Here is a 27695-nt window from a genome sequence, read left to right as displayed (position 1 = left end):
TCAAATATGTTTAATTTCCATTTCTGCAGGTAATACAACGTATTTTTTAGTTTTTCGCTGTTTAATCACAAAATAGAAAGCTTTTCTTTGTAATAAAAACAGGTAATACGTATCGCCAAATTTGATCTGTGGACCAGTAAATAAATATTTACAGATTCCAAAAACTGAAAAAAAACCTTCAATGTTACGCTATAATTTTGTTTTTCAACATTTCATGATACAAGTGAAAGCAATTCCTCCGATTACCTCTCTCACCGATACAAAGAGTGACATTACATTTAGCACACTTGAACCGGGATTTGGTATTCCATCCAGACTTGGTTCTAATTCTTTGCATTTTGCAAAAAGAGCAATATTTATTCTTGTTATTGTCATTTCTTGTGGCTACGTGATCCGTATCTACATGTAATTGGCCTTGATAATTCACACGTCCTCCAAACACTGGGTCATCTGAAATGCAATTTCGATAAGATAATTTGAATCCACGTTTATTGTTAGTTAATCGCTACATTAAAAATACTGGAAAATTTACCTGATTTACAATTTCATGCACACGTTTACTATGTTAATTGTAATTTAATCTTCCTTGCATTTCACTGACCTCCATATGCTGTGTAATCATGCAATACTAGTTATATTGTATCATATGTTTGAATAGGGAGAGGACAATCTAACAGAACTTGTGCTCGATCCCAATTCTAAATTGGTACAATAAAAAAACTCATGCTCAAAATAACCAACGTCTTTTAAATACACTTACCAACTTATAACTACGTACTCAGTGATAAATGGAAACTTCTACCCATGCGCGGATCAAGGGGTTCCGACAGTTATATGCGTTTGCCATGGGGGGGGGGGGGAGTTCAAGGCATAATTTTTGCAGGGGGGGGGGGGTATGGACCCCCTGATTTTCCTCGAGATCCGCCCATACTACCGTTTTATAAGCAATACAATTTCACCATTTCACATAACAAATAAAACACAATTATATCACATCTAATTCTTAAAATGTTTAATTCAATTACACAATCTTAAAGTACATGCATAATATACATCTGTTATACATATTATGTCTGAGTCTGATTCCAAATAAAATCAACATTTAATTTACCAGTGATCAGAGCAAAAACCAAATAAACAATTATCATTGGTACGCTATTCTGTTTTTCAACATTTCATGATACAAATGGAAGCAATTCCGCGGACTCCCCCTCTCTCCGATACAAAGAATAACGTTACATTTAGCACACTTGAATCGGGATTTGGTTTTCCATCCAGACTTGGTTTTAATTCTCTGTATTTTACAAAAATAGCAACCCCTATTCTTGTTATTTTCATTTCTTGTGGCCACATGTCCAAAATCTAATTCGGTTCTAGAACTCACAGATCCTCCAAATTCTGGGTTCTCTGAAAAACAATTCAGACGAGATAATTTGAAATGAAGTCTTTTTATATATGTATATATACATATACTCACGAACTGGTTTATGAAACTTTAGTAAGCTACCATTTGTAATCCGGCAATACATGTTCACCATTTGACATAAAAATAAAACACCGTTTTATTGTATCTAAAATTTACTATGCTTAATTTTACAATCACGAAGTACGTGTAATATACATCTGTTGTCTGGATCAGATCCTACATGATTATATCGCAAATTATTATCCAAACAGTTATCCCTGGGATCCCCCCTGGACATTTTTCTGGATCCGTGTAAGATTAATTAGTTTGCTACGTCTGTTGACAATCGTCATTTAAAGTTACAATCATTATAAAGCAAATCGATGCTACTACTCATTGATGCGAAGGTTTTTTTTTTTTTAATTTCTAGCGTTATTGAGAACAATTCCATTACGACACGGGCAGAATATATAATGCCATCGTAATGAAACATTTCTTTCACAACTAATTAAGAAAAAAAATGATAATAATACATTTTCTGAATGACAGTAAATAAGCAGGTGTAAAGAGAAAGTTTCATTAACGCAAATTTCGACGACTATTTAATCCAGTGCATGGTTTCAGAAGTCCTAGATCTTCGATTATTGAATACGATTAAATTTTGGACAAAGTTTCCAATTGCCTTGCTTACTCGTGCACAGAAAGAAGTGCACCTGTTTAGTTTTGATACACTTGTATTTTCCATTGCAAAACCACAAACTGCAAATCATGAAACCACAGTAAGGTCAAGACAATTTCATAATATGTGATAATGAAAATTATAACAAACCAAAACATTAAACAATTTGACCTCAATAGTTACAAGGTAGTACCAAATGCCAGATCTGTCATACATTTAAAATCTATCTACAAGTGTCGCCGTGTTTTTTCAGACATCCTTCGTATTTGAAAGACTTTCCACACTTCGAGCAGAAAAAGTTTCTCTGATCTGAATGCGATCTCAAATGAACGAGAAGTCTACTCGAACTTGCGAATTTCTTTCCACAAATCTTGCACATCGGGTAGTTGCATTCTGCACTGTGAAACATTTTCTTATGGATGTGGTATCCCGAGGCCGATTTGAAGCCTTTCCCACATGCATCGCAAAAAGCTACGTACACCGACTTATGGTCCACCCTCCTGTGTTCTATAAGATACCGCATGCTGGAAAAAGCGGCGTTACACTCTGGGCAGGAGAGAACACCTTTCTGTGGTGGACTATGGAACGCCACAGAGGATCCTGGCAAAAGAAATGTGCAATACATGAAGGATCAGCTGACCTGTTACATGTTCCACACACTTACAAAAAAACACAGATAAGTATGCATGCACAAGCGTGTGTATTGTTTAATCACGAAACCATACATCTGCAGAGAAAGTTTAACCGATATTTATTCAAGAAAAACATTTATCATGTGACAACCATGTAAAGTAAATTAACAATTCGTTTTGACATAATAACAAATTCTCATAATGAAAAACAATACAAGTATGTACATCAAATACTTATGATTTATACATCGCAAAATATGCTATAATTATAATACCTCACGAAACAAATCCATAAAACCCGATGACACTGGTGCTACTTTGCTTTGTTTCTTAGCATTTCATGATACATGTAAAAGCAATTTCGATTCATTCTCTCGCCAAGGCAAAGACTGACATCACATTTCGAACACTTAAACCGTGATTTGATATTGTACCCAGACTTGGTTTTTACTCTATTCATCTTACAAAAATAACAATATTTGTCCTTGTTATTCTCAAGTCTTCTGGCCACGTGTTCAGAACCAAATTGGTCTCGATAAACCAGAAGTCTCCCATTTCCTGGGCAATCTGAAATACAATTTGATGGAGATAATTTGAAACCTGCGAGATACACGTGCATTTACTTTGTATTCACTCACAATAGTATATACGGAAACTACATGCACACAAAACTCGAGTCTAGATTTAGAGAAGATTTGCATACATGTACTTAATACTATTTTTATAATCTTAACCTACATGTACAATGTACTTTCGTCTTATACAAAATTGTAGCAAACTACCTTTCCGCCTGGAATACGGTTACATAAGGTAAAAAAGTTGTAAATGAATCACAGTTACTTTGGATTTACAGTTGTAATTTGTGTGCTGATTAATTAGTATATAATTTTTTAAAACAAATTTCCTGTAGTGCTTAAAACAAAATCAATGATATCATAACAAAAATTCAATTTTAAATAAGTATTTAATCCCATCTCATTATTTTGGACTCGTATATCATAATCATCTTGGTTCACCTCTGAGAATAAATATCTCCTTGGTTACTAATTAAGTAAACGTCATGTTCGACATAAGATACGTGTTACAGGTACGAGAAGTCAAGCGTAATCCGGGACTCAAATACAGGGCCTCTGGCATACCGTGCAAGAGCTATTGAGATCAGAAACTAGTATATTGACTGATAATGAACGTAATTGAAAAAAAAAGAATGTGATGAGAATTTGTAATTACTGTTAAATTTTTACCATTAGAATTAACACTTTCTTTGAGTAGGCAAAATGTCACTGATAAACCCAAAGAATACACTTCTTATGAATATGCTGAAATACCGACATGGGCTCTCGTCTATGAAAGTTACCATTTTCACAACGCAAAGTTTGACAAAAATTCTACTTATCTGATGCAAAAAGCGGATAATATTGTTTACACTAACATTAGAGAATGTCACCTTCCAATATACATGTATCTAAACTATTATCCATAACTTAGACAAGGTTTTGAATACCATAAATATAGATAAAGTTCTCCTTTTTTGAAAAACGCATTTCCTTGACAATATACCTTGACATTATCAACAGTATTTTCTACAAAGTAGTAGCAAAAATATAATTTCAAAATATCTTTAAAGCATTCTTCACAAAAACATAAAACAAAACGAAGTAAACACAACATTTATTTTTAACTCCATGCAACATGATTTTCGTTATCAAACATGCACTTCTGGCAGTTACCAAATACGCATTTATGACGATTAAAAAATAGGCTGATATAAAAATAATGTCCAAAAAACAAGCAAAAAGGGATTGTCTTTCCCCACTCCAAGCTCCTGGAGCACAATACTATGAAAGCTGTGGATAATGGCTATGCAAAAGAAAGCAGTTCCTGTTGCCCTGTTTTCCGGAACATAGACACACGTCACACTCCCTGCAACGGAACAGCGACTTGGGATGCCAGCCGGACCGGGTTTTGATTTTATGCTTTTTACAAAAGACACAATATCTCTCTTTTCTGTCTTCATAGTACGCCAAGGTGTGACCCGGAGCAGGTGCGCGGGGAATGGTAAATGTTGGGTATGCTGTAGACGAGGTTTGTCCGTGACCTACAGGTAAAACTCAATTGCCTTAGCTCCTTTATTTTTTATATTAGAAATTACTACCTAAAGTAATATGCATGGAATTCAAAACTATATCTACAGTACAATCATTATTTACATTACACGACACCGATAAATCAAAAATGTCATAACTGCATCAACATCACAAGCAATATGTAATTTTTCAACATATTTGTTTTTGTAGATCATTCTTAAATAATGTTAAGTGTACATATATACACGTTTGAATGGTATTTGCATTTGATTAAACGATGATGCTTATTAGAGCTGGAAAAGTAGCATCAATGTCAAATGTTTTCATAAGATATCCCAAATGCATCTGCTATCAGTCTCTCAGGATTATTCGTGGAACCACCGTTTCGATAAAGAATCTGATGATAGTGCAAGTAGCAGCCCCTTTCGCCTTTACACAAATATACGTCACACAGGCCGCACTTGTGTCTAGCGGAGACTCTGCAGCCACCGGAAGTTCGCCGTCTTGTTATTTTACAGATTAAACACAACCTCTTCTTGTTGCCTGTCAATGAAACTATTTTATGTTTCGCGAACTCATCCCTGAATCCCGCCATTTCATGCTCCTCGCCCAGATAATCAGGTGGTGTTCCAATAGGGTCATCAGAAACTAACCGCAGATTTCCTTTCATATGACAAGGAACAACAACGATATTTGTTGGAAAATCACGATAAATTGGATGATCACGCCCTGAATAGAAAGAAAACATATTAAGTAAAATTCTGTTAACAAATGCTTTCCTTTCAGAGCCGCCACCAAAAATATACAGGTTTACATAATAACTATATACAAATACATAAATATGCATTCAAGAGGTTGCAAAAATACAAACTGTTCGTAATGAAAATTACTGGACATTGTTTTTAAATAACATACCTAATGTATTTGGAAAAATAGCACCATTATTTGAAATATACAAAATATGACTAATTATAGGAAATACAACAGCAACATAAACAATAAAAACAAAAAATACTTATAAAACCAAAAAAGCATAGTATATTATACTGAAAAAGGCTGAATAAACGATGAAGTCCGTCTCATAACAATACTTAATATGTACAGTTTCTCAACGATCGACGACCCGAATCAGACGAGTATGGAGTCTACTGCTGAACAACTGAAGCAGGGTCCTTTGAACGAACGTCACTACAGAGCTTTAACCACTCACGCCAGTGATGGGCTGTATGGCATTCTCTACTGCCCCGACATAGGGGTATATTACACTTTTGGCAATGGTAGCGAGTTATAATCATGTTGCCAGATTCGTATTTTACTCCGCCAAGTTTACAGTTCCAACAGGATTTCTGTTTACGGCCCTCGTTGTATATAAGGTTGTGATCCGAAAAGTAATCCAGGAATTCCCTGGGAAAGGTTTTCGCTGCAACAGGGGAAATGGTCATACGGAAGTTTTCCATAATTTGTGCCTGGCGAGATTTAATACCGATTTCTGAAAAACGAAAAACGTCGATAAAAAGATGCTAAATGATGTGCTATGTATGGGAAACGTTATGCTCATTTTGATTTTGGTGAATGAAATATAGGGTAAAAAGTTGCACAATAAATACAGTCTGTACTGTTTTCAACACCTTTTATTTCTAATGCAAAGGAACAGTGAAATATAAACCCCTCTCGACTTCACCAATAGATGTACACACAAAATTGTTTTTACAATAATTGCATGATTTCAACATAGCCATCTCTTTATTAATCCACACCACTTAACATCATCGCCAACTGACTAGGGTTGGCCAGAGGTTGTTCAATGTGAAGAGTAAAAAACAATGCACATTAAATTTTGTTGCACCTTTTTTATCGCGAGTCAATCTACTACAACATTAACATTACAACAACAACAACAACAAAATAAAAAAAAACATTATTACATGAGAAATAAAACTTTTTCTGATATTTCAACATTGTGTATATACATACTCTACATCAATGTAAAGTATACATGAATGTATGCAAGTACCCTGACACAGACAAGTACACAGTTTACATTTACATATTAGTTCAGTACTGCTAAAATGTTCTCTACAATAATACATCATTCAACGGACACATATGGCAAAAGTATACAGTTTATATTTACATGTTAGTCCAGTGCTGCTCAAATGCAGCGGACACTGATGGCAAAAGTGTTGACCTCATATTCATTGTGGAATCCTAATTTACTGTTTACAGACTATGTCATGCCTCTTCACTGATCGCGCATGCTTGAAGGACTTTCCACACTTTTGGCAGGCATAATATGTCTGATCCGAGTGCTTTTTCCGATGCTCAAAAAGTCGACTCGAACTGGAGAATTTTTTCCCACAAATCTTGCAAAAAGGGACGTTGCTGTCAGAGCTGTGACGTATTTTCTGATGGTTCCGATAGCCAGAGGTCGATCTGAAGACTTTTCCACATTCTTCACACATAACGTGGTAAGACGATTTATGCACAGTTCTCCTGTGTTCTAGAAGGGCCTCCATGCTAGAAAAAGAGCCGTTACACTCTGGGCAGGAGAAAGTGCCTTGTTCTTGAAGCCCCATAGAGAATCCTAGCAAAAGAAATGTAACATAACATCAGATGTGTTCCGATCTTTTTTTTCACCTAAAATAATTAAAACAAACATGTATGGATAAATTTGCAAATTCTAACACCAAGCCACCACAGATTCTCTTTTTTGTCAAAAAAATAATTTCTAGAACAAAAATAGAAATCTTTATTCATTATAAAATCTGTACAACCATCTTGTATTTTACAAATGCATTAATAAATGGATGAATATATCAAAATACATTTAAGTACAATTTACTTCAATATTTTTACATTTATACATGTTTATACAATAAAATATTTGTTAGCAACTCAAATCAACGTTGGTGCGGATATCTTAGTGAATAAAGGCTGTTACAGTTCCGTTATTTGCTATTGTGTCGGTTAGCTAAATGACGATTCATGTCCGCTTTATGCTTGAAAGTTGAAATACAAAACTGGCATTTGAAGTGTCTTTGCTCCGAGTGTGACTTCATATGACGGTTGAGGTGACTTCGGGATTGCGCAACCTTTCCACAAAAATCACACTTAAGCTGCACGGCTGGAAAATGAACTTTTTTATGCAGATAACACCCTTGCTGCGTTTTGAACATCAGACCACACACGTCGCAATACGTAGCGTAGCCATGCTTCCTGACGTGCTCGCCGAATGCGTCGCCATCCTGGTTCGGGGCCCGAAACCCGCAGATGACACAAGACATTGGCACCGCAACAGATTCTGTTACTTCTTGTTCTGTAGAAGTGTCCTGTTCTGGTTGATCTACAGGAAAAATAAAGATGTTTATATCGACGAAAGTTAACCCATTTATTATAATACTACCCCAATCTGTGTAATGCGCACTGTATTACGCCGACATTCGACAAACAGGTATATCAAAAAATCTACCCAGGTATACATACAATTTGTTGACATTGTGTAATTTGTTTTACTCTGCTTAAAAATGCTCACCAAACTCATATTTAACAATGTACATGTATTTATTAAAAAAAAATACGTCTACTCTTGTCCAGATATAATTAATTATAAACAAAACAAATTATAGAGAGTAAATGAAAATTCAATAAGAAACTTAACAACTGTCACAAGTGGCCTATAGAACAATACAGTAACATTGACATTTTCTTAATCAAAATTACATTTCATAGTATAATGAATTCGAACACTTCCTAATTCTTTTTAAAGGATTCATAAGAACTATACTTCATCGGCACACGCATGAGATTTAAGGGAGCTGGCATATTTGTACGACTTTTGACATCGTTTACAAGTAAATGCCTTTGAACTAGAGTGGGAGAGTTGGTGCCGCATCAGTCGACTAGCACTTGCAAACTGTTTTCCACATACGGGACATTTTGGGAAATCCGGTCTGACTGTGTGGTATATCTTTTTGTGGATTGAATATCCAGACGAGGATTTAAATCCTTTATTACACATGTAACAGAACCACGTAAACTGCGAGGGCGCACTTTGGTCATATTCCTGAAAATTCCGGGAGAATTTTATTGGACGTCTTTGTCCCGTACCAGCAAATGTGCAATGTTGAACTTGAACATATGTCCCTAAAGAAAGTAAAAAGGGAATCCAGAATTAAGAATCCGCACAAGCATGGCCCACTAAATATTTTTTTTTCAGGCGACAGAAAAAAAAAATTCTGTTGCTTAAGGTAATGAGATTCATGCACTCCTTAAAACGAAGGGGAGGGTGATCATGACTAAATTAAGGTAGTTTAGCAATTTCGTTCTCTGTAAAACTAAAAAAAAAATCAAAGGTCTGTAATCAATTTTTGAATTTTATTCATAGAATTACATCTACACCTATAAATTATAACAAAATGATGTACGTATAAATCCAGCATACAAAAAAGGAGAAAAAACATTCAAAATCGAAATGATTAAAACATAAGTTAAGAAGGACTCTTATGATGAGTACAAATCACATGTTTTTGTAGATGGTCTTTGCGTTTGAAACGAGTGCCACAAATAGAACAAGAGAACGGTTTAGCCGTGGAATGCATGGTCATGTGCCGCCGCAAATGATGTTTAGTCTGAAATCGTTTTCCACATACGTTGCACTCGGGGCATTCTTCGGCCGATCCATGGTTCATTTTCATGTGAAACTTGAAACCGTCGGCCGAAATGAAATATTTTCCACATTCCCTACAAATAGCACACACGCTCTGATTCTCAATGACTGCCATATGATGCAGGAATTGTTTTTCATCAACAAACCAGGCACCGCAATTCCTGCAAGACATTCCTTGAAACGGCTGAGAAGACTTCGATCCATTATGAATGGCAAGTCCTGTAGAAGAGATTAAATTGCAGTTAAGAGTCATGATTTTTTCTCGAAATTCAATGGGCATATTTTTGTGCAATATCGAAATGACATTCCTCAAATCACAGTCATCGCATGCATTTCAATTTTTGTAACTAGCCCAACATTCGATTTTTTAACACCTGAAAAAACATTCTGTATAAATTGTCGATAATCTAAATGACAGTACTTGTAACGAATAGTTTATATAACAACATTTTATAGTTGCGTTTACGTGTTGCTGCTAGGTGCAAACGGTTTTCCGTGTCTCCTTCGAACGTGATCCCATAAATGGTCTTTCCGTTTAAAACAACTGGCGCATAGTTTACATTTATGTGGTCTATCTTGGGAATGAATTACCAGATGCCTCTTGTAGTGACACAAGAAACTAAATGTCTTTTGGCAATGAGGGCAAATGTACGGTTCATTTTCTTCCTGTGGTTTTTGTGCGTGTTCCACCGAACCTCCCTCCCTTACATCTCTTCCAGTAAAACTGTGTCGGGATCTTAAATGAGAATCTAACTCTGCATCGCTGCTACATATCTCATTGCAAAACTGACACTTGCTTCTGTTTAAAGTTCGTAGATCGCTTGTCCCGAAAGATTGATGTGCTGAAAATACAGCAAAGTTTCGTTAAGATATCGTTGCAAGTCAGTTTGAAAATTATGCATGTATATGCAATTTTCCCTTCACCATTAAGTGTGTATCTGTGTGTGGCTGCACTTAGAAGTTCATATAAATGTCACATCGTTTCTAAGCAAGACAAGTTGATGTGACCAATACACTACATACGACGAAATCAATTTCGAGACTCAAGTGTTTATCCTGCGACTTCTTGAAACACAATTCAATCAATATCGTGTTGAACAACAACTAAAATGTGTGTCCCTTGAACAGCTTTAAGTTTATATAGACATGTGCTTATTTCTGCAGCTGGACATTGTATATCTATACATTTAAAAGCATTACAAATAAAGAAGTCCATATTACACAGTATTTTTCAAATAAATGAATAACAAAGTATGGCTTTAACAAGCAATGATCCTAAAGCTACGGTAGTTAATAACAACTAAAAAGCGCACACAAAGGAAACAGCACTTTAGAACATCATCCAGTAATTTGTTACTCTGCACAAATTAAAATAGATGATCTGCAACAAACATGGATGAGTACCGAGATCTACGGTATTATTCTTGTTGTACATACTCCTGATTTTTACAAAAGCGCAAATGGTTTTTAGCATTGTCTTTCGATTTGAAAGCTTTGAAGCAGTTTGAGCAGTGGAATGGTCTCTCCCCCGTGTGAACCACCATGTGGCGGTTCAGGTTGTAGTTATCCTGGAAACACTTCCCACACACTTCACACTCAGGTAAATTGAGCGGAACCTTGTGTTTGGCCTGTAGATGGTACTTGTACGTGGATGGCACAAAAAACACTTTGTCGCACTTTTCACATTTCTCACAGAAACTTCTTCCTTCGTCAACCTTAATATGACGAACTAACTCCGTACTGTTCTGAAAAGTTTTCGAACATATTTTGCAGGTGTACATATCCAGTTTCCTAGAAACGCGGTATGGCGACCTTTCTTTCATTCTCTTAATTCCTCCTAAAACAAAACAAACCAATTAAATAGAGGTATAATACAAAACGTTTATATGTATTTGTATCGATACGAATGGGCTCACGTTTTTCTATATACGAGGACAATAAAAGGAAGGCAACAACTACCTGTTTGATACAAACATAATTCACTTTCCAAATCACTATTTACAATATTTCAAAAAGGAGATAACTAAATACATGTAATTAAAAATAAAAAAATTGAGGAACCAATACATGTACCAAAGCAATGGGCAATTTCGATTAATAACGGACGCTAGTTGTTGTTAATTGTTTATTCTTTAGGCCAAATGACTCATGGCTTACTATTGCATTTTATGTGTAGAATATTATACACTCTATACAAAACTGCAACAAGTATTAGCAGCAACTGAGAAAAAACTCGGTATTCCTTATGATACAGACAGTTGCTGCAGGGAAATCATAACATACAAGATTAAAATACTGATTCAAACTTTTTAATTAATCAAATGCAATTATACAAAGAAATCATTACAATTACAACATGCACATTACATACACAGAAAACGTGTCTATGATAAAAAAAAATGTTTATGATCCCTGTTCATGGCGTTTCAAGTGATTCTGTAATACCCAATTGAATTTAAATGCCATCGTACAAACTTTGCAGACGAAAGGTCTTGAGGAAGAGTGAATCTTCATGTGTCTCTTCAGCAGACTTGGGGTTTGAAATTTCTTACCACATTTCGAACACGGGTGGCTTAGACTCTGATCAGAATGAAACATCATCATATGGTGTCCATATCCCTCTCTTGACTTAAAATACTTTGGACAAATTTCACACATTGCTATATAACCGTGATAGACTCGCAAGTGTTCCAACTTATTATTGGGTTCCACAAAATGTCCGCACACCTTGCAAGCATTATCAACAAACAGGTCGACAAGATGTGAAGACGGGTTTTCAACAGGTGAATGACAGGAAATTGCATGATCTAGCAGCTGGTCGTGCGTGTCAAAGTAAGTGTGGCATGACTGACACTGTTCCACGAGTCCATGGATGTTCCTCATATGGAAGTCTATCCGGGACTTTTCAATCGACACTCCACATTTCTTGCAACACTCTTTGGTTTTTGAAATCTCGATAGGTTCTATTGAAAAGAATAAAACAATCAAATAAGTGATCAGGGCAAATCTGTTGTTATAGTACACAGTGTACTAGTTACATAAGCAAACACTATTTCTATCATTATGCTACGGGAAACAGATATCACTGAGGAGGATCTTTGTCGTTCTCTTGTACCGATAAATGACTACTTTCATGTCTCTTCCAACTTTCTTTAAATCTGAATGTTCTATAACACACTCTACAAGTATACGGCCGATCGTCAGAATGACAACGCAGGTGTCTTTTAACAAAACTGGGACCCTGAAAGCTTTTTCCACATATAGGACAAAAATGAACTTCTCCCGCTGACGTTGACCCGTGCATTAGTTTCATGTGGTAGTTATAGCCGGATTTCGACTTGAACGTTTTGCCACACAATCCACAAATGGCAACTTGGTGATTTTCCATTGAATGTTTGAGCAGGGAATCTTGATTAGGGAATGCCAATCCACAGCAAAGACGACAGGTGTTGATGGCAAAGTCGGATGTGGTAGCATCAGCACGCTTGCCTGACAAAGAAAATAGAACCTTTTTTGGAATCAGTTTATTGATGGTTCCTACAATTGGCTTTAGTATGCATGCATCGTTATGTTATAATCAATATTCGATTGTGGTCTTGCCTTGTTAAATAACATGCTAACACAGTATAAGCACCTTCATTTCAAAATCATACAAATTTAAGTTTGAAGACCCATTTTAACTTCTTAATGAAGAAACCACCAATTCAGACAGTAACTGTTACAGAGTATTTTGTCGTCTTTGCATAATTTTCACAACTTTTGAACATGAATGCTTGTGCATTTCAAGCTCAATATATTTTTCATGTCTTTGCAGATCGTTTACTACTGGTGAATCTTCAATGCATTTGCAGTTGGTTAAGTTAACGAAAAATAGCATTATTTGCAGGTTAGGGTATTCCTGGTCAAGTCTGTGCTCCATGTTATGAATTGTTTGCTTTTCTGCATTGATCAGTGCAAAACACCATGCGTTCGAGTTTTGGCAATTCAACAGTTGAAAAACACGTATTTTGATCGAGATCTCGTTTTCATTCTTGTAAATCTTATTTAAATTGCCAACTTCCAAAGTATACATATATAGCATACTTAAAAGGTTTATCCATTACTTGGGTATCTTTTTTGAATTATCGCCGTCTTTGCATGAGAATTTCAAGTGAAGTTGCAAGTCTTGTTTATGTTTGTAAGATTTTCCACATTTGCCACAAACAAACGGTTTTTCATTAGAATGGCTTCTTTCATGAATCAGTAAATTACTAGCGGCTGGAAAACATTTCCCACAGGTTTTACAAGATGGTAAATCCGATTTGGAACCGTGTTTCATCTTTTTATGTGTATTGTATCCTTGTAGAGACCGGTAACCTTTTCCACATATCTCACAAATAAAGACGTAGCCGTGATTTTGAACTTCTTTGAAATGCTGCTGCAATTCTAACTTAGATTGGCAACTCATTCCGCAGATTTTACACCTATATTCAAATGAATCTTCATTGTCCGTCTGCCATTGGATTTCTGATCTTTCTTGTGACAGCTTAAGTCCTACGAAAAGAGGGAAGACTTCGTCAATTTCTCAATCAGGACAGGATGTAAGGAGGAACAAGTGTATTAAAGAAGAATTCACTTCTAGTATATGTAACATACCGAAACTTGGTAAGACGGAATCAGGCACATATTTATTTTGTCCTCAAAAACAGTACGGTGCCGATATAAGGTGCGCAATACTTGTCAGACTTCACCAAGTTCTTATAAGTTAACAATAAAAGCAACAAGCACAAAACATCATTGGATTTATTATTTACAAAGTATGTAATTAAAGAAAACATTATTTTGTGGGAAAAAACCCTCAAAATTTGACAAGTTTTTCTTGCAACCACATTTAACATGCAACATGAAATGCTAATGCAGTTTTTTTTTTTACATAAAAAAAACCCCACATGGTACACCAATAAACAATAAGTGATGCATTATATGTGAACTATATGAGATCTATGAAGTGTGGAGTTTCATATGGGCCGTTAAGTTTGTTTTAAACCGGAATCCTCTGTGACACACGTGACATACAAAGGGTCGATTTTCCGAGTGACATGCCATATGCCGTTTTACAAGACTTGGAGACTGGAACTTCTTCCCACAGATTAAACAAGAGAAAAGTTCACTACCAGACCCATGTTTCATGTTGTTATGATAATTGTAACCTAGCTGAGACTTAAACGGCTTACTGCAATGGTAGCAGTAAGCCCTGTACCCGTGAATGCGTAAATTATGGCTAGTGAAACTTCTGGAGTCTGCAAACACAAGGTTGCAATCTTTACATCGTAGTGTTGTGTTGCTCTCGCGGAGAGAAGACTGGGAAATTGGTCCTATCAAAAACAAAAATGGACAATAAATGGTGGACTGGTTCTCTTTCTTAAAACACTTTATTTTTTTTATTTTATTGTGGCTCCTTTTTTTTCAATGATTTGGTATGCATCATCAATTTTTCTTAGGTAATTTACTATTCTGTGTCTATCTTTGACCTATTTAGTACATGTACAAAGATGTACGTGTACCATCAAATATTTTATACATTCCATAACCTGCTCAAATGCATAAACTGTACCCGTATTTGTACCACAATAACATACATTTTCATATAAATTTGAAGGTTCGTATTAACATAATACATGTCAATAGGGCAATAAAACTGTTTTTATTTCATAAAAATTAATGAACACATTATCATAGAGTTCGAATGTAAAATGTATTTAGACAAACTACTACATTGCTTGTACTGTAAATGTACTTGTAAAAAAAAAGTTCATAAAAAATATTTCAATGAGCTTTCTCAGTTTTATAACCAGTCAACATTGCAATATACATGTATAAAAAAAATCAAAATTATTGGTGTGTGAATACTTCGTATACATCAATTGTAAATTTTTGGGTGATACCTTTACAAGAGGCCCATGGGTCACATCGCTCACCTGAGGAACAATGGGTATGATAAAATCAGCTTAATGAAGTCATAATACAAACAATCTGGACAATGTACAATAATACATGTAAATCCTGTAAAAATAAAATCCATTTTCCCCCTGGATATTCTTATGTTTATAATCATTAGTCCCTTTTCTAACAGGATGATTTTAAAGTCATATCACATGTTGAGTATTGCAGTCCTCAAAAAGATCCTTTACAATTGTTTATATATGGGATATTAAGCTACATCAAACTCTGAACCTTCTTGTGAGGCCAAAGAATTGTCCTGGAGCCAAAGTCTTAACAATTATAAATAATCATCTGGCTGATTAGTTTCTGAGAAGAAGATTTTAAAAGATTTACTCTATAAATTCCTTTGTAAAACTTTAACACCCCCACCCCAAAATGTGGCCTCACCCTACCCCCAGGGATCATGATTTTCACAACTTTGAATCTACACTGCCTGAGGATACTTCCACACAAGTTTCAGCTTTCCTGGCTGATTAGTTTCTGAGAAGAAGATTTTCAAAAATTTACTCTGTATATTCCTATGTAAAACTTCGACCCCCCCCCCCCCCATTGTGGCCCCATCCTACCCCTGGGGGTCATGATTTTCACAACTTTGAATCTACACTACCTGAGGATGCTTCCACACAAGTCTCAGCTTTCCTGGCTGATTAGTTTCTGAGAAGAAGATTTTTAAAGATTTACTCTATATATTTCTATGTAAAACTTCAACACCCCCCCCCCCCAATGTGGCCTCACCCTACCCCCAGGGATCATGATTTTCACAACTTTGAATCTACACTGCTGAGGATGCTTCCACACAAGTTTCAGCTTTCCTGGCTGATTATTTTCTGAGAAGAAGAATTTAAAAAATTTACTCTATATATTTCTATGTAAAACTTCAACACCCCCCCCCCAATGTGGCCTCACCTTACCCCCAGGGATCATGATTTTCACAACTTTGAATCTACACTGCCTGAGGATGCTTCCACACAAGTTTCAGCTTTCCTGGCTGATAAGTTTCTGAGAAGAAGATTTTCAAAGATTTACTCTATATATTCCTATGTAAAACTTCGACCACCCCATTGTGGCCCTACCCTACCCCCAGGGGTCATGATTTTCACAACTTTGAATCTACACTACCTGAGAATGCTTCCACACAAGTCTCAGCTTTCCTGGCTGATTAGTTTCTGAGAAGAAGATTTTTAAATATTTACTCTATATATTCATATGTAAAACTTTGACCCCCCATTGTGGCCCCACCCTACCCCCGGGGGTCATGAATTTTACAACTTTGAATCTACACTACCTGAGGATGCTTCCACACAAGTTTCAGCTTTCCTGGCTTTCTGGTTCTTGAGAAGAAGATTTTTGAAAATTTCTTGAAATTTTCATTAATTTCTAATTATCTCCCCTTGAAAACAAGCGTGGCCCTTAATTTTCACAACTTTGAATCCCCTTTGCCTAAGGATGATTTGTGCCAAGTTTGGTTGAAATTGGCCCAGTAGTTCTTGAGAAGATGTTGAAAATGTGAAAAGTTTACGGACAGACGGACGGACGGACAGACAGACGGACGGACAGACGGACGACAGACAAAATGTGATCAGAATAGCTCACTTGAGCTTTCAGCTCAGGTGAGCTAAAAACCAATACACTGAATACATGGAATAAACATTCACATACTGATGAACAAATAAAAAAATCTAAAACTGACAACCATTGTTTGCAAGTACAAAATGAGTCAAATTTGAAATAAAAAAAAAAACATAGTAAATACTAAATGTAACTCATCTGGCATAATTCAGGTGATCAATAACTGTGCATTGCCCGGCAGCCTTACACTCACAAAACCAAGGAAAGTCATTCTTTTAATAATTATACAAAATAACAGTAATAAGGACAGGCATTGTTGTTTGTTGACCGAATAAATTAATTCAAATTTGAAAATATACATGCAAATGCATTTCACACATTTGAACAACTAAGAGATAAAGACAGGGTTGATAAATCTTGAGTTGTTCAATGTAAGCAATAAATTGTGTAAACCAACCAGGTATGTCGTCCTAGGCCAGGACTTTTTTAACTTTCTGCTTGTAGAAATTAAAATCTATAGCCACATCACAGCAGTCTCTACATCTAGATGAGAGATAATAGTATTGTTTCAACTTAATCAAGAGAAAAACAACAAACTCATTTACTCTTTATACCTGTGACAAACCACTATCTTTATTAACACTTGCTATTATACAAGACATGCAATGATCAATTTAATGATCCTTCTTGGAGTACAATTCATCTGTCTTAAAAACATTCCTTGAAACACTAATAGTACACATTCTTACATAATTATATTACACTGTCTATGGTGACAAAATCAAAACCATGAAGAATAGACAACTTTGCCTTCGTTTCTTATGCAACGCTGCCAGAAAAAAACCACACTTGTCTCACCCCAATACATCTGTACATGTAATACACAAACCATGATCAGCCATGGGCACATTTAAGTGGTTTAAATAAGAGCTCTAATGACAATAAAGATTACTTCAGCATTGCATTTCTGACTTTCATGCGCTTTTCATTTCTCAAGAGTCTGGTCCCTACTTCAATTATAAGGACCTACAATTCTCATAATATTTTGAAGTATGGTATTTTTTAGCTTCGCCTGGGTGAATTCATTCATTCCATATCACCAAAGCAATAAACAGGAGATGAACTGAATGAGTGTAGATCATGTGGATCATGAATGTTTGGTACCATTGCAAACATTTCACACAGAACATGCACTAAAGCCAGTACCTGAGTTTACAAGTTCATTTCTGATGAGTTGTTTTTTTTTTTTTTAATACAGTATTGCATATGGTACAAATCTTTCTTGTTCCACAGTTGACTAAACTTGTAAATGCATAGGTTTTAATGAACATATGATTAAAATCAATGGAGTTTTATTTCAACATTGCTAGTCATCCAATTTAACCTTAAAATTTGTGTGTAGCTGTTTAATTCAAATTTTTTTTACATATATATAAATGATTTTCTTGCATGCTGATATACGAAGATAACCAAAATGATATATAATATATGATCTTAAAATAATGAGCAGAAACTGATAGATGAAACTTTTTGCAAACTCTTTGTCAATTAAAGTTAATTTCTTAAAAATTGCTTGAGGGTATCATGGGTATCAAAAATCCCAAAAATAAGTTGCATGACCTGCAATGATGCAATATTCTCCTAATAATTTGTTAAGAATGGTGAAATTTGTAAGGAGACATTTCCAACGAAAAGTAACTCAACTATTGGATTGTTCACTCAAATCAAATGCTTAGTCATATTTATTAATATGTAAACTGCATTATCAGATTTTGAATTTAGACTAGCCGATTATTTTGGCTAATTATGCACTACATCTGTTGGTGCAATAAATATAGCCTCAGAGGCAGTAAGGAAAAGACGTTAAATATAACCCCTCCCCCCACCCCAACCCCCTTAATGTAAACAAATTGTTTTATAATGTGAATGTCACATGAAATTCTTAGATTAGTGTTGTTTGTAAAATTTATATGGCTGATATATTTTTTGTTACCATATTAAATTTCTGAATTTAAAAAATTTACTATGGATTTAAATGCATGCAAAAGAATATTTAAAAAAAATACATTTACTTTCTCAACAGTAAGCCAAAATAGACAACTATTTAGGAAGTCTTAAATTTTGTTTAATGATACTAGATGTATTTTGAAAGTAAAGTTAAGAATGCAAACTTAAAAATACTCATAGAAAATGATTTTTCCCTGACAACACTAATATACTATTGTTCTAGGCAAAGGATCTGGATGGTTAAATATATCAAATGTAAGCTAGAATTTTCATTCATTTTTATTTAAAACTCGCTTTAAAATTTCACCATCCTTAATGCTATGAAGATAAAACTTTCTGCCTACCTTTATTAAAGGATGCATCTTGCCACGAGATATTTGGATCTGCACCAAAACTGCCACTTTCATTGGAGAAATCTTCTCTCGACCAGTCCCCTGGAGGGTCTTCTATTTCACTCTGTTCCGTGGAATCGTCCCGACTGCCCAGATTAAGGGGCTGCTTGCTGTCGTCAGGGACGTCTACATACATGTCCAGACCCCCAGTATCTTCCTCATCCTCCTCCTCTATCTTGATTACAGTCAAGTCAGCAACAGACTCTTTAGACTTTTCCCCAGTATTCCCACTGTAATAAGTTTTGTTATACATACATCAACAATATATTTAACACTTCCTATTGGCATCTCTCCAAACTCCTTTTTATACCTAAAAAGGTTCATCTCTTAACACTGTCATTTTTCTATCCAAATATATTTGCAAGTGAATTAGTTACTGAACATACTTAAGTTACAATTACTATCTTGTTTCTTCTCATTTGTCAAATGTTACTACCATTGCTGATATATAGCAAATTTACAAAAGTGCCTTTCTTTAAGATAATTAAAATCAGTACACTTCTTACTCCTTACCTCTGAGAAGCTACAGGCTCAGATGCAGCCAGCAACCTTTCTACATCTTCAGCATGCATCTCAATGGATTTCTGATTAACTGGGTCTTTTTCTTGAGATTTGTGTGCTGATTGCTCTTGTGCCTGTTGACCTTGTTGAGCATTATCTGTAGGAGGCTGGTCAATCACAACTGTTTGTTGTCTTCGTGATGCTTCTGTTAAGGATTTAGTGGGTGATGGCAATGTTGGAGTAGATTCTGCAACATTCCTGGGACTCATGGCAGTAGTGCTAGCAGGGGTGGGTGGTATCTGAGGACTGTTTGACTGTGAACTGCTAACCCCTGTAAAACTAACTTGCGATGCACTGCCTGCAGCAAAGCTGGCTTGAGAAGGACTGCCAGCAGCAAAGGACTTTTGAGAGTTTTGTACACCAGACATTGACATGTGCTTCAGCTGTGGAGGGTGACTTGGGTGTGGTGCTGCTCTTGGCTGTGTCTGTTTAGCAGCTGCTGATTGGCTGAACTGTTGTTGCTGTCTTTGGAAAGATCCATCTACTTCAGTCCTTGGAGACTGGGACTGGTCGGAACTGTATGGAGACTGTCTCTGTGTTGATCTTCCTGGCTGTGAAATGTCATAACTTGTAGAAGGTCTATCATTTGTAGAGTCTGAACGCACTCTACTGGTATTTGATGGTTTGCTTTGTGAGGGTACTGATAAACTTGAAACATCTATTATCTGTAAGTCGCTGTCTCCACCTTTCACCTGGCCAGCAACAGATATAGACATACTTTTCTGGATCGGGGGTCTATCTGACTTCCTGGGCCACCCATCTGGATCTCTTTCTGGAGGTTCAGATGTTACCATCTCTATGGTATCCTCTAGAATTTCGATTACCCCTGGTTGTGGCTTTGGTTGTTGGTAACCTGACCCAAGCCTTGGAACACGTTCAAATGGGTCTTGTGTGTAACTGTGTGCCATGCTGAACCTATCATCAACTCTACCCATCATGCCTGGACCCCCAGACTGCACTCTTGCCCTCTTGCTACCTGGACTAGGAGGTCTTCCACTGCTTTCAGAGGATCTCTTCATCGCACCATCCTGCACAGTCTTTTGTATGTCTGTAGAACAGACATAACGGAATTCTACACTGTCCTGCACCTCAAAATTAGCACCTTCATATGATGACATACCAGATTTAGCATTTAAACACTTTTGAAAATCAACACAGCATTTTGCTACACTGTCCGCATGCAGAAGTTTCGCAATTTTCTCAACATCTTTGCAGTTTTCTTCTGTCAACATCATATAGCCTTCATACAAATACTGCAAGAATGTATTAATAGAGTTCTGTTTTATATCAGAATTGAGTCGTACTTCCAGATGAGATCCTACTGATGCATTTTCCATGTGCTGAAGCATTGGGCAGGCAGCAATCAGGACCAATCTGTGAGCCTGCAAAAACATCAATGGATAAACATTTCATTCACTCAAGATCATTCTCGATATAGATATAATAACATTGTAAAGTATTTGTTGGGGTAATTTCGGGGTTCAGCATTGACATTTGTTTTAAATGAAGAATGTTTGAACTCACCTAGTCCAAAAAAAAATATGAATGAATAAAGAATTTTCATTTATTTTTAAATACCATGTATATTGTATAATCTGGTATACCTATCAATAACTTTCAGACTTGTTCTTGTCCTTTTAAGAATGAAGTCTGTAATTCATTTTATAAAAATTCCAGTATCTGATCATTTCAAATTCAACTTCTCTCTTTATGTAGCAAATTTATGAATTCATGTACATATGATATGACCAGTACATTTTATTTGAAGTTATTGTCTTCACAGAAAAGAGGACTAAAGTCACAAAATTCTACTATGACTGAAAGATTCTATTTGTGGCATGTCCAAACATAAGAAAAGAAATTCTTTACTGGTTCAGTAAAATATCAATATTAATATAAGTGTTAAATTCACAGATCAAAGTCATTTGAAAAATTTTATACATGATTATAAAACAGATATATAAGATAAACAAAATATAAGGAATTGTAAGGTCAAGGTCATAGACTGAACATTTGGCACGCTTAAATTTCTTTCACTAATTCTCTTTTCTATATAATATATTTCTTCAAAATAAGCTAAACCTAAAGTGAGATGAAAGGACTGAAGATTATATTAAAAAGAATGAAAAATAATGCAGTGGTGCATTCCAATTGAAGTTTTACAAAGCCATGTGCCCTGCTTGAATAATGAATATCTTTGATAAAACAGTATGTCAATTTTAATCAAGTTTAGCTATATGGAAATAAATTGATGAAGGATTATGTTTCCATCAATGTAATTTCTAATTAATACTGCAATCTTTGTATGTTGTAATACAATTTTTTAGCATACCTTTGTTTGAGTGTTTCCTGTCTTGATGACTGCGTCACACAGCAGCTGGTTTTTCCACATCTGAGCCACCTGCCTCATGATGGAACTCGAGTAGATCTGGTTCATGTACACCTTCTGGTAGTTCATGTTGAATGTTCAGATGTCCTTACAAGAATCTTTGTTGGATGATAATTCTGCCTGAAATGAAATAAAAAATAATGATGATTCATTTTATAAAACTAGCTGTCAGTTACAATGTGATTTGATTTTAATGCAATATTACAATTATGGTGAGAAGAAATGCAATGCAGGTACATAAGTAACAAACGTTTGTTTTTGCAAAAGTTATGACAATTTTAAAAAAAAAAAAAGTTTGTTTCCGCTTTCTTAACAATTTCAGGTCCGCTTTCTTAACAATTTCAGGATAAAAAATTCCCAAATGCATAATTATTTACAACTTGCGTTTGTGGAGCTGCTTTTTGGTCAGTGGATTTGCCGTAATTGATTAAAGCTGGCTTAATTCTATCCTGAATGATCAAGTAATGGGGACAACACTGATGATAATTATTTTAAGAGCTTCTTACAACTGGACTGAACCCCTGTGGTGACCTAAGAAGCCCAACTAGCAGAGTCATCTTTTGGGTTGGTTAATTGGGTTATACAGCATGCACAGCATTATGCAGTTTATGCTGTTATGAGTGATACATTTTAAAGTGATCAGAAATTTACATAACCCCCCCCCCCCCCCCCCCCCCCGGTAAATTATTGGGAAGACAGAAGCATTGGTTGGTATCTGGTAATAAGATAATAAACCTTCCAAGTAAATGCTTAGATTATCAGGAAATCATTTACACGTAGGTACATGTAGACTTTGTGAACAGATCTTCTGCATTACGGCTGTAATTGGGTGACAGGGTTTTACTAATACCCGTAAATACACAAGATATCTGTAACATATGAGACAGAATTATGCTTATAAGATATTAGAAATATCTTATCTTTGAAATGAAATATAATAATTTCACATCATGTAGATTTGGTTCCCTTTCCCAAATTTGATTTTATTTTTTTTTTATTTAGTATTTAAAAAAAAATATTTTTTAATCTGTCTGTGGGTTTTTAAAAAAAAATTGTAAATCAACATGTCTCAATCATTTGAAAAAAATGAAGTCTCCTTATTTTCCTGCCCACTGCACAATTTCAAATTCTGTAAATCAACATGTGTAAATAAAATTTTTAAAAAAAATTAAACTCTTCATAATTCTGACAATTTCCCTATATTTTTTGTGTCTTCCTTCTTACTCTTGGTTAGTTCCTGAGAACATCATGTGAATATAAAGAAGGCATTTAGATGATATATTAATATATCTTAAATTTTCCCAATTTGACAAAAAATGTTGATAATTTTCCCAATGGAAAGGGACCTGGTCCCTGTACCAAAAAGAGCTGTGACAGCCCTGCAAAAAAACTATATTGTATAAATTATTCAAGAGAAAATTACTTATTTATAGAGTTAAGAAAGGGACCATATTTCACGATGGAAGGTTTTCAATAAGGAAATAAACATTTTTAATAACTCAGTAGTTCTAGAGAACTGTAACATTAGCTTCCTATTTTCAATGCAGACAATATTTCCAGAAAGTTAGTGCATTGGGATATCTTCAGTTTGCTCCGAAAAACATGGTACTAGAAAAATTCTTTAATGATATTGGCATATGAACATATTTTTCATAGAGTCAAGGAAAAATAACTCCAATGTTTGCATAAAATTAGCTTATTTCATGCCATATCCCAAATTTTACATAAATAATGTACATTTATTACAACAATATAATTAATTTTAGATATAAATCCATTTTATTTGTTAAAAAAAGAAAAATGTAAATATAAACAATAAACTGCTTTCTCTATAAATTATTCATGTGGACTGAAGGTAGCGATCATTGCAGTAAAAATTTATAAAACGTGCTAATGCAGATTAGATATTTTTTCATCAATGCCGACATTTTCATATCCTGCATGAATAACCAAAGAAAGCATTTTATTGTTTAAATAAAATTAAATATTTTAACAAATCATAATCAAGATTTATATATCAAAACACTTTCATATTCACACATAATGATAAAAAAAACATTTATTTCATCTGTACTAGTTAGCATAAACGTCCCTAAATAAATTCATGCACGTCGCTATCACTTTCATGTCACCAGGCTCCTAGATATCGGCCATTTTTATTTTCGATGCATTCCATGTACATCTCTTTAAACAGATTTCTCCGTTTTGAAAAGTTGAACTTACCTAAATAAATGGCATACAAAAGACATTAAATTATCTAACTTTCAGTGAAAAAAGAATAAATCGATGACCATGAAATAAACTTACACATACCATGCATTCTAAACAATGAAAAAATGTGGGTTTTTAAAAATGCCTTTGTTTCACATCTTGTTTCACACGTCCAGTTATCGCGCTTTTAAGGTCTATATATAGAAACACGAGTTGACGGCCACTTCGAGCTAAAATCTTAACAAATGTGCTCTATAATACATATTTATGATTACTTGCAACAAATGGCATCAGTATTTACCTTCTCAATTTGCGCTAGCATCAAGTTTTGGATGATTTCTAATGCTGCTTCGCGCACCTGCTTCCCACCATAATAATATTCTTCTCTAATAATTAAAACCGAACTGAACACAACAACATTATCCGGAAAAGCGGAGAAATCAATATTTATCAATATTTATAATCTACATGAAGAATGGTTATGCCTTTATGAAAATGATTTTCCCATGCAAACTGTGATTAACTATAAAGATAGAAACAGCAAAAGTAATTAAATATCATTAATCAATTAAGTTTCCTCGACACAAAGACCCTTATTTTATATGATTTTTGGGGGTAAATTTTCAGTGAAATTGGAAACTTGTTTTGACTGTAAACTTTTTTAGAGCTTTTAAAAAACTTGATCTCAATTGATGTGTAATATGATTATGAATAAATATGTGCTAAAGTGGTTCCCTGGTCAATTTTGTATTTTATGATTAAATAAATATTTCTGAAAATTAAAACTGTTATTATTTTTATATCTTTTAAATCTATGAATAAAATCTAAAGAATACATGTAACAAATAAAAAGTAAAGCATTAATTAAATATTGATATTTTACGAAGAAATTGAAACTTAACAACGAAAATGCAAAATATTAGAAAAAAAATTATTTTATGCAAATATAATTTATTTTGTGTCGTATTGCTTTTTACATGCACGTCCGCAATCATTGTTTCACAATTTACACGCACACTTCTACGTACATGCGAAAATTTTACACCGAGTAAAATAATGATGGCGTTTTTTGTGATGCATTCATTTTCCCAAGCATTCTAAACTGTAAAGATTGGTATGATTGTGATGTTTCACTAATGTATATTACTAGTTATTAAATGTGAATCCAAGCATATTTTTCAGCGATGCTGTGAGCGACCTATTGCGACCATGTAATATTATTGAACTTATCTATTACAGATCTAGATAATATAATCATTGGCGGATTTTTTAAGGTGGTTTTTTTTTTGGGGGGGGGGGGGTAAAGGGTAAGGAACTAAGTATAAATTGTCAAAACAAAGTTAAATCATACTCCTTTTTGCAAAGAAAAGAACAACTTGTTATTCTTACAATGTAATTATCAATTTTGTGGAAACTTATAAGATTTCTCTACAATAGACTGATCTTTCTTTCTTTATTATTTAAGGAATAAGGAATCATTATTTGAGTATTATATGAGGTTGTAATTTTGGTCGGGGCATGGTCAAACCCAATGAAGACCGAAGGGCTTTATGATGGATTTGACCACACTCCGACCGAAATTGTCACCTCATAATATTCAAAGAATGATTCCTTATTACTTATACCGGTATATTCATATTATTTCCACTACACTTTAAAAAAAAAAAATTTTAAACCACTATTTTTTCATGAAGCACATGCTACGTATTACTACGCGGTGCAGCCAATATCATTTTTCGGTTATGCTATAAGACACGCCCATTTTGTGTCGCTCATCTTCCATGAAATTATTGGGTTTTAGCCTTCAAAATTGATTCATAATGTTTTCACAGACAAAGACAGTAGAAAATTTAAATATTACAGCATATTTACAAGAATACAAACATATCGGCAATTTGTTTTGATTTTGTAGAGACATTTTTTAAAACACCTTTGGTGTTGACTCACTAAATATTACCATCGAGAGTAATCAACAAGATAAACAATTAAAGTCGTCCGATGCCTGCATTGGCTCTACAGGGAGCGGTCTAATGCCTGCATTGGTTCTACAGGGAGTGATCGGATGCCTGCATTGGCTCAATAGATTGTCGTCTTACGCCTGCATTGGCTTTATAGAGAGTGGTTCAAAGTCTGCATTGGTTCTAGAGTTGCTCAATGCCTGTAATGACGATAGAGATTGTCGTTGCATGAATACCAGCATTGGCTTTATAGAATGAGTAATCGAATGTATGCACGTTCTCTTGAGCCTGCATGCTATAGAGTCACGGAGTCCCTTAATTTACATAAAATCATCGAATGCTTGCATTGACTCTTCTATCAAATGATATTCGAGCATTCGTTCATTTTATGAGTGTTTCATGAAATTTGTATTTTTTTGTCGCCAAGGTCAAGTAGTCAATTGCAATATCACCAATAGCATGTGCATTTGTGATAAAGTATTACCAAAATCTCAATACTGAGAATAAAAAATATAAGACATGTACTTGCATGATAATTCATCAGTGGTTTCATAGAAATGTTAATTGAGAGATTTTGTGAATATGTAAATTTAACCATATAATGTGTGTTTTAGGCCAGATTTGTTATTGTTATCATTTTTCATTCTAAATCGACAAAATATAACTTACTTTGCCAATTTTTATGTTATTCAACATAATGTTTTTAGATACATATTTAAAAAAAAAAATATAAATTCAAAAAAACAAAATTTAACATTGACTCAATGATGAAAAGGAGATAATGTAGCACGTTTTACTGGGATGCAGTGATTCAGTACATACGCTATTGCTTAGTTAACAACAATTTTGCAGGCTAGCACACTCTAAAATCGATACACTGACACTTAGAATACAATGTAATTGTGTGACATCTTTGTGTAAGGACAGGCGGTTACACGTGACATTCTATTATGCCATGCTGCTGCATCCCTAATTAAGCGGAAATTATGAAGTTGCAATCGCAAACTACACGAAAAATCTGTAAATGAAAGGCCCAGGAGTGACCTTGCGCCTAAAAGATAAATAGAGATCATTACTACTAAGTCCACATAGTTCAGCAGATTAATTGATGTCGAAATTTTCTATAACAGTTTGCCACCAAGCTTCTCTAGAAAAAT

At 34.8% G+C, this 27695-nt stretch overlaps 1 protein-coding gene across 23 annotated transcripts; it reads right to left on the bottom strand.

The window, feature by feature from the left end:
- LOC128156130 (fez family zinc finger protein erm-like) lies at positions 1-24974 on the bottom strand. 23 transcript variants are annotated; one of them, XM_052819815.1, is made up of 6 exons: positions 24882-24974; positions 22313-22489; positions 19933-21362; positions 19372-19649; positions 2564-2684; positions 1233-1407 (listed from the first exon to the last, which is right to left on the bottom strand). In XM_052819815.1, the coding sequence occupies exons 2-6, from the start codon at positions 22436-22438 to the stop codon at positions 1374-1376; spliced, it is 1989 nt and encodes a 662-aa protein (XP_052675775.1). In that variant the 5' UTR covers positions 22439-22489; positions 24882-24974; the 3' UTR covers positions 1233-1373. The 23 variants fall into 23 exon arrangements, 22 of the variants coding, with proteins under 22 accessions (XP_052675376.1, XP_052675452.1, XP_052675775.1 ...); XM_052819345.1 differs by lacking the exons at positions 1233-1407; positions 2564-2684 and adding exons at positions 5425-5532; positions 5906-6292; XR_008239769.1 differs by lacking the exons at positions 1233-1407; positions 2564-2684 and adding exons at positions 6187-6292; positions 6938-7387.
- Positions 24975-27695: the final 2721 nt, after the last annotated feature.

This window comes from Crassostrea angulata, chromosome 1 (assembly GCF_025612915.1).
Source record: "Crassostrea angulata isolate pt1a10 chromosome 1, ASM2561291v2, whole genome shotgun sequence".
Lineage (NCBI taxonomy): Eukaryota > Metazoa > Mollusca > Bivalvia > Ostreida > Ostreidae > Magallana > Magallana angulata.
The sequence above is the reverse complement of the archived record's forward strand: the minus strand, read 5'-3'. Positions and strand labels throughout refer to the sequence as shown.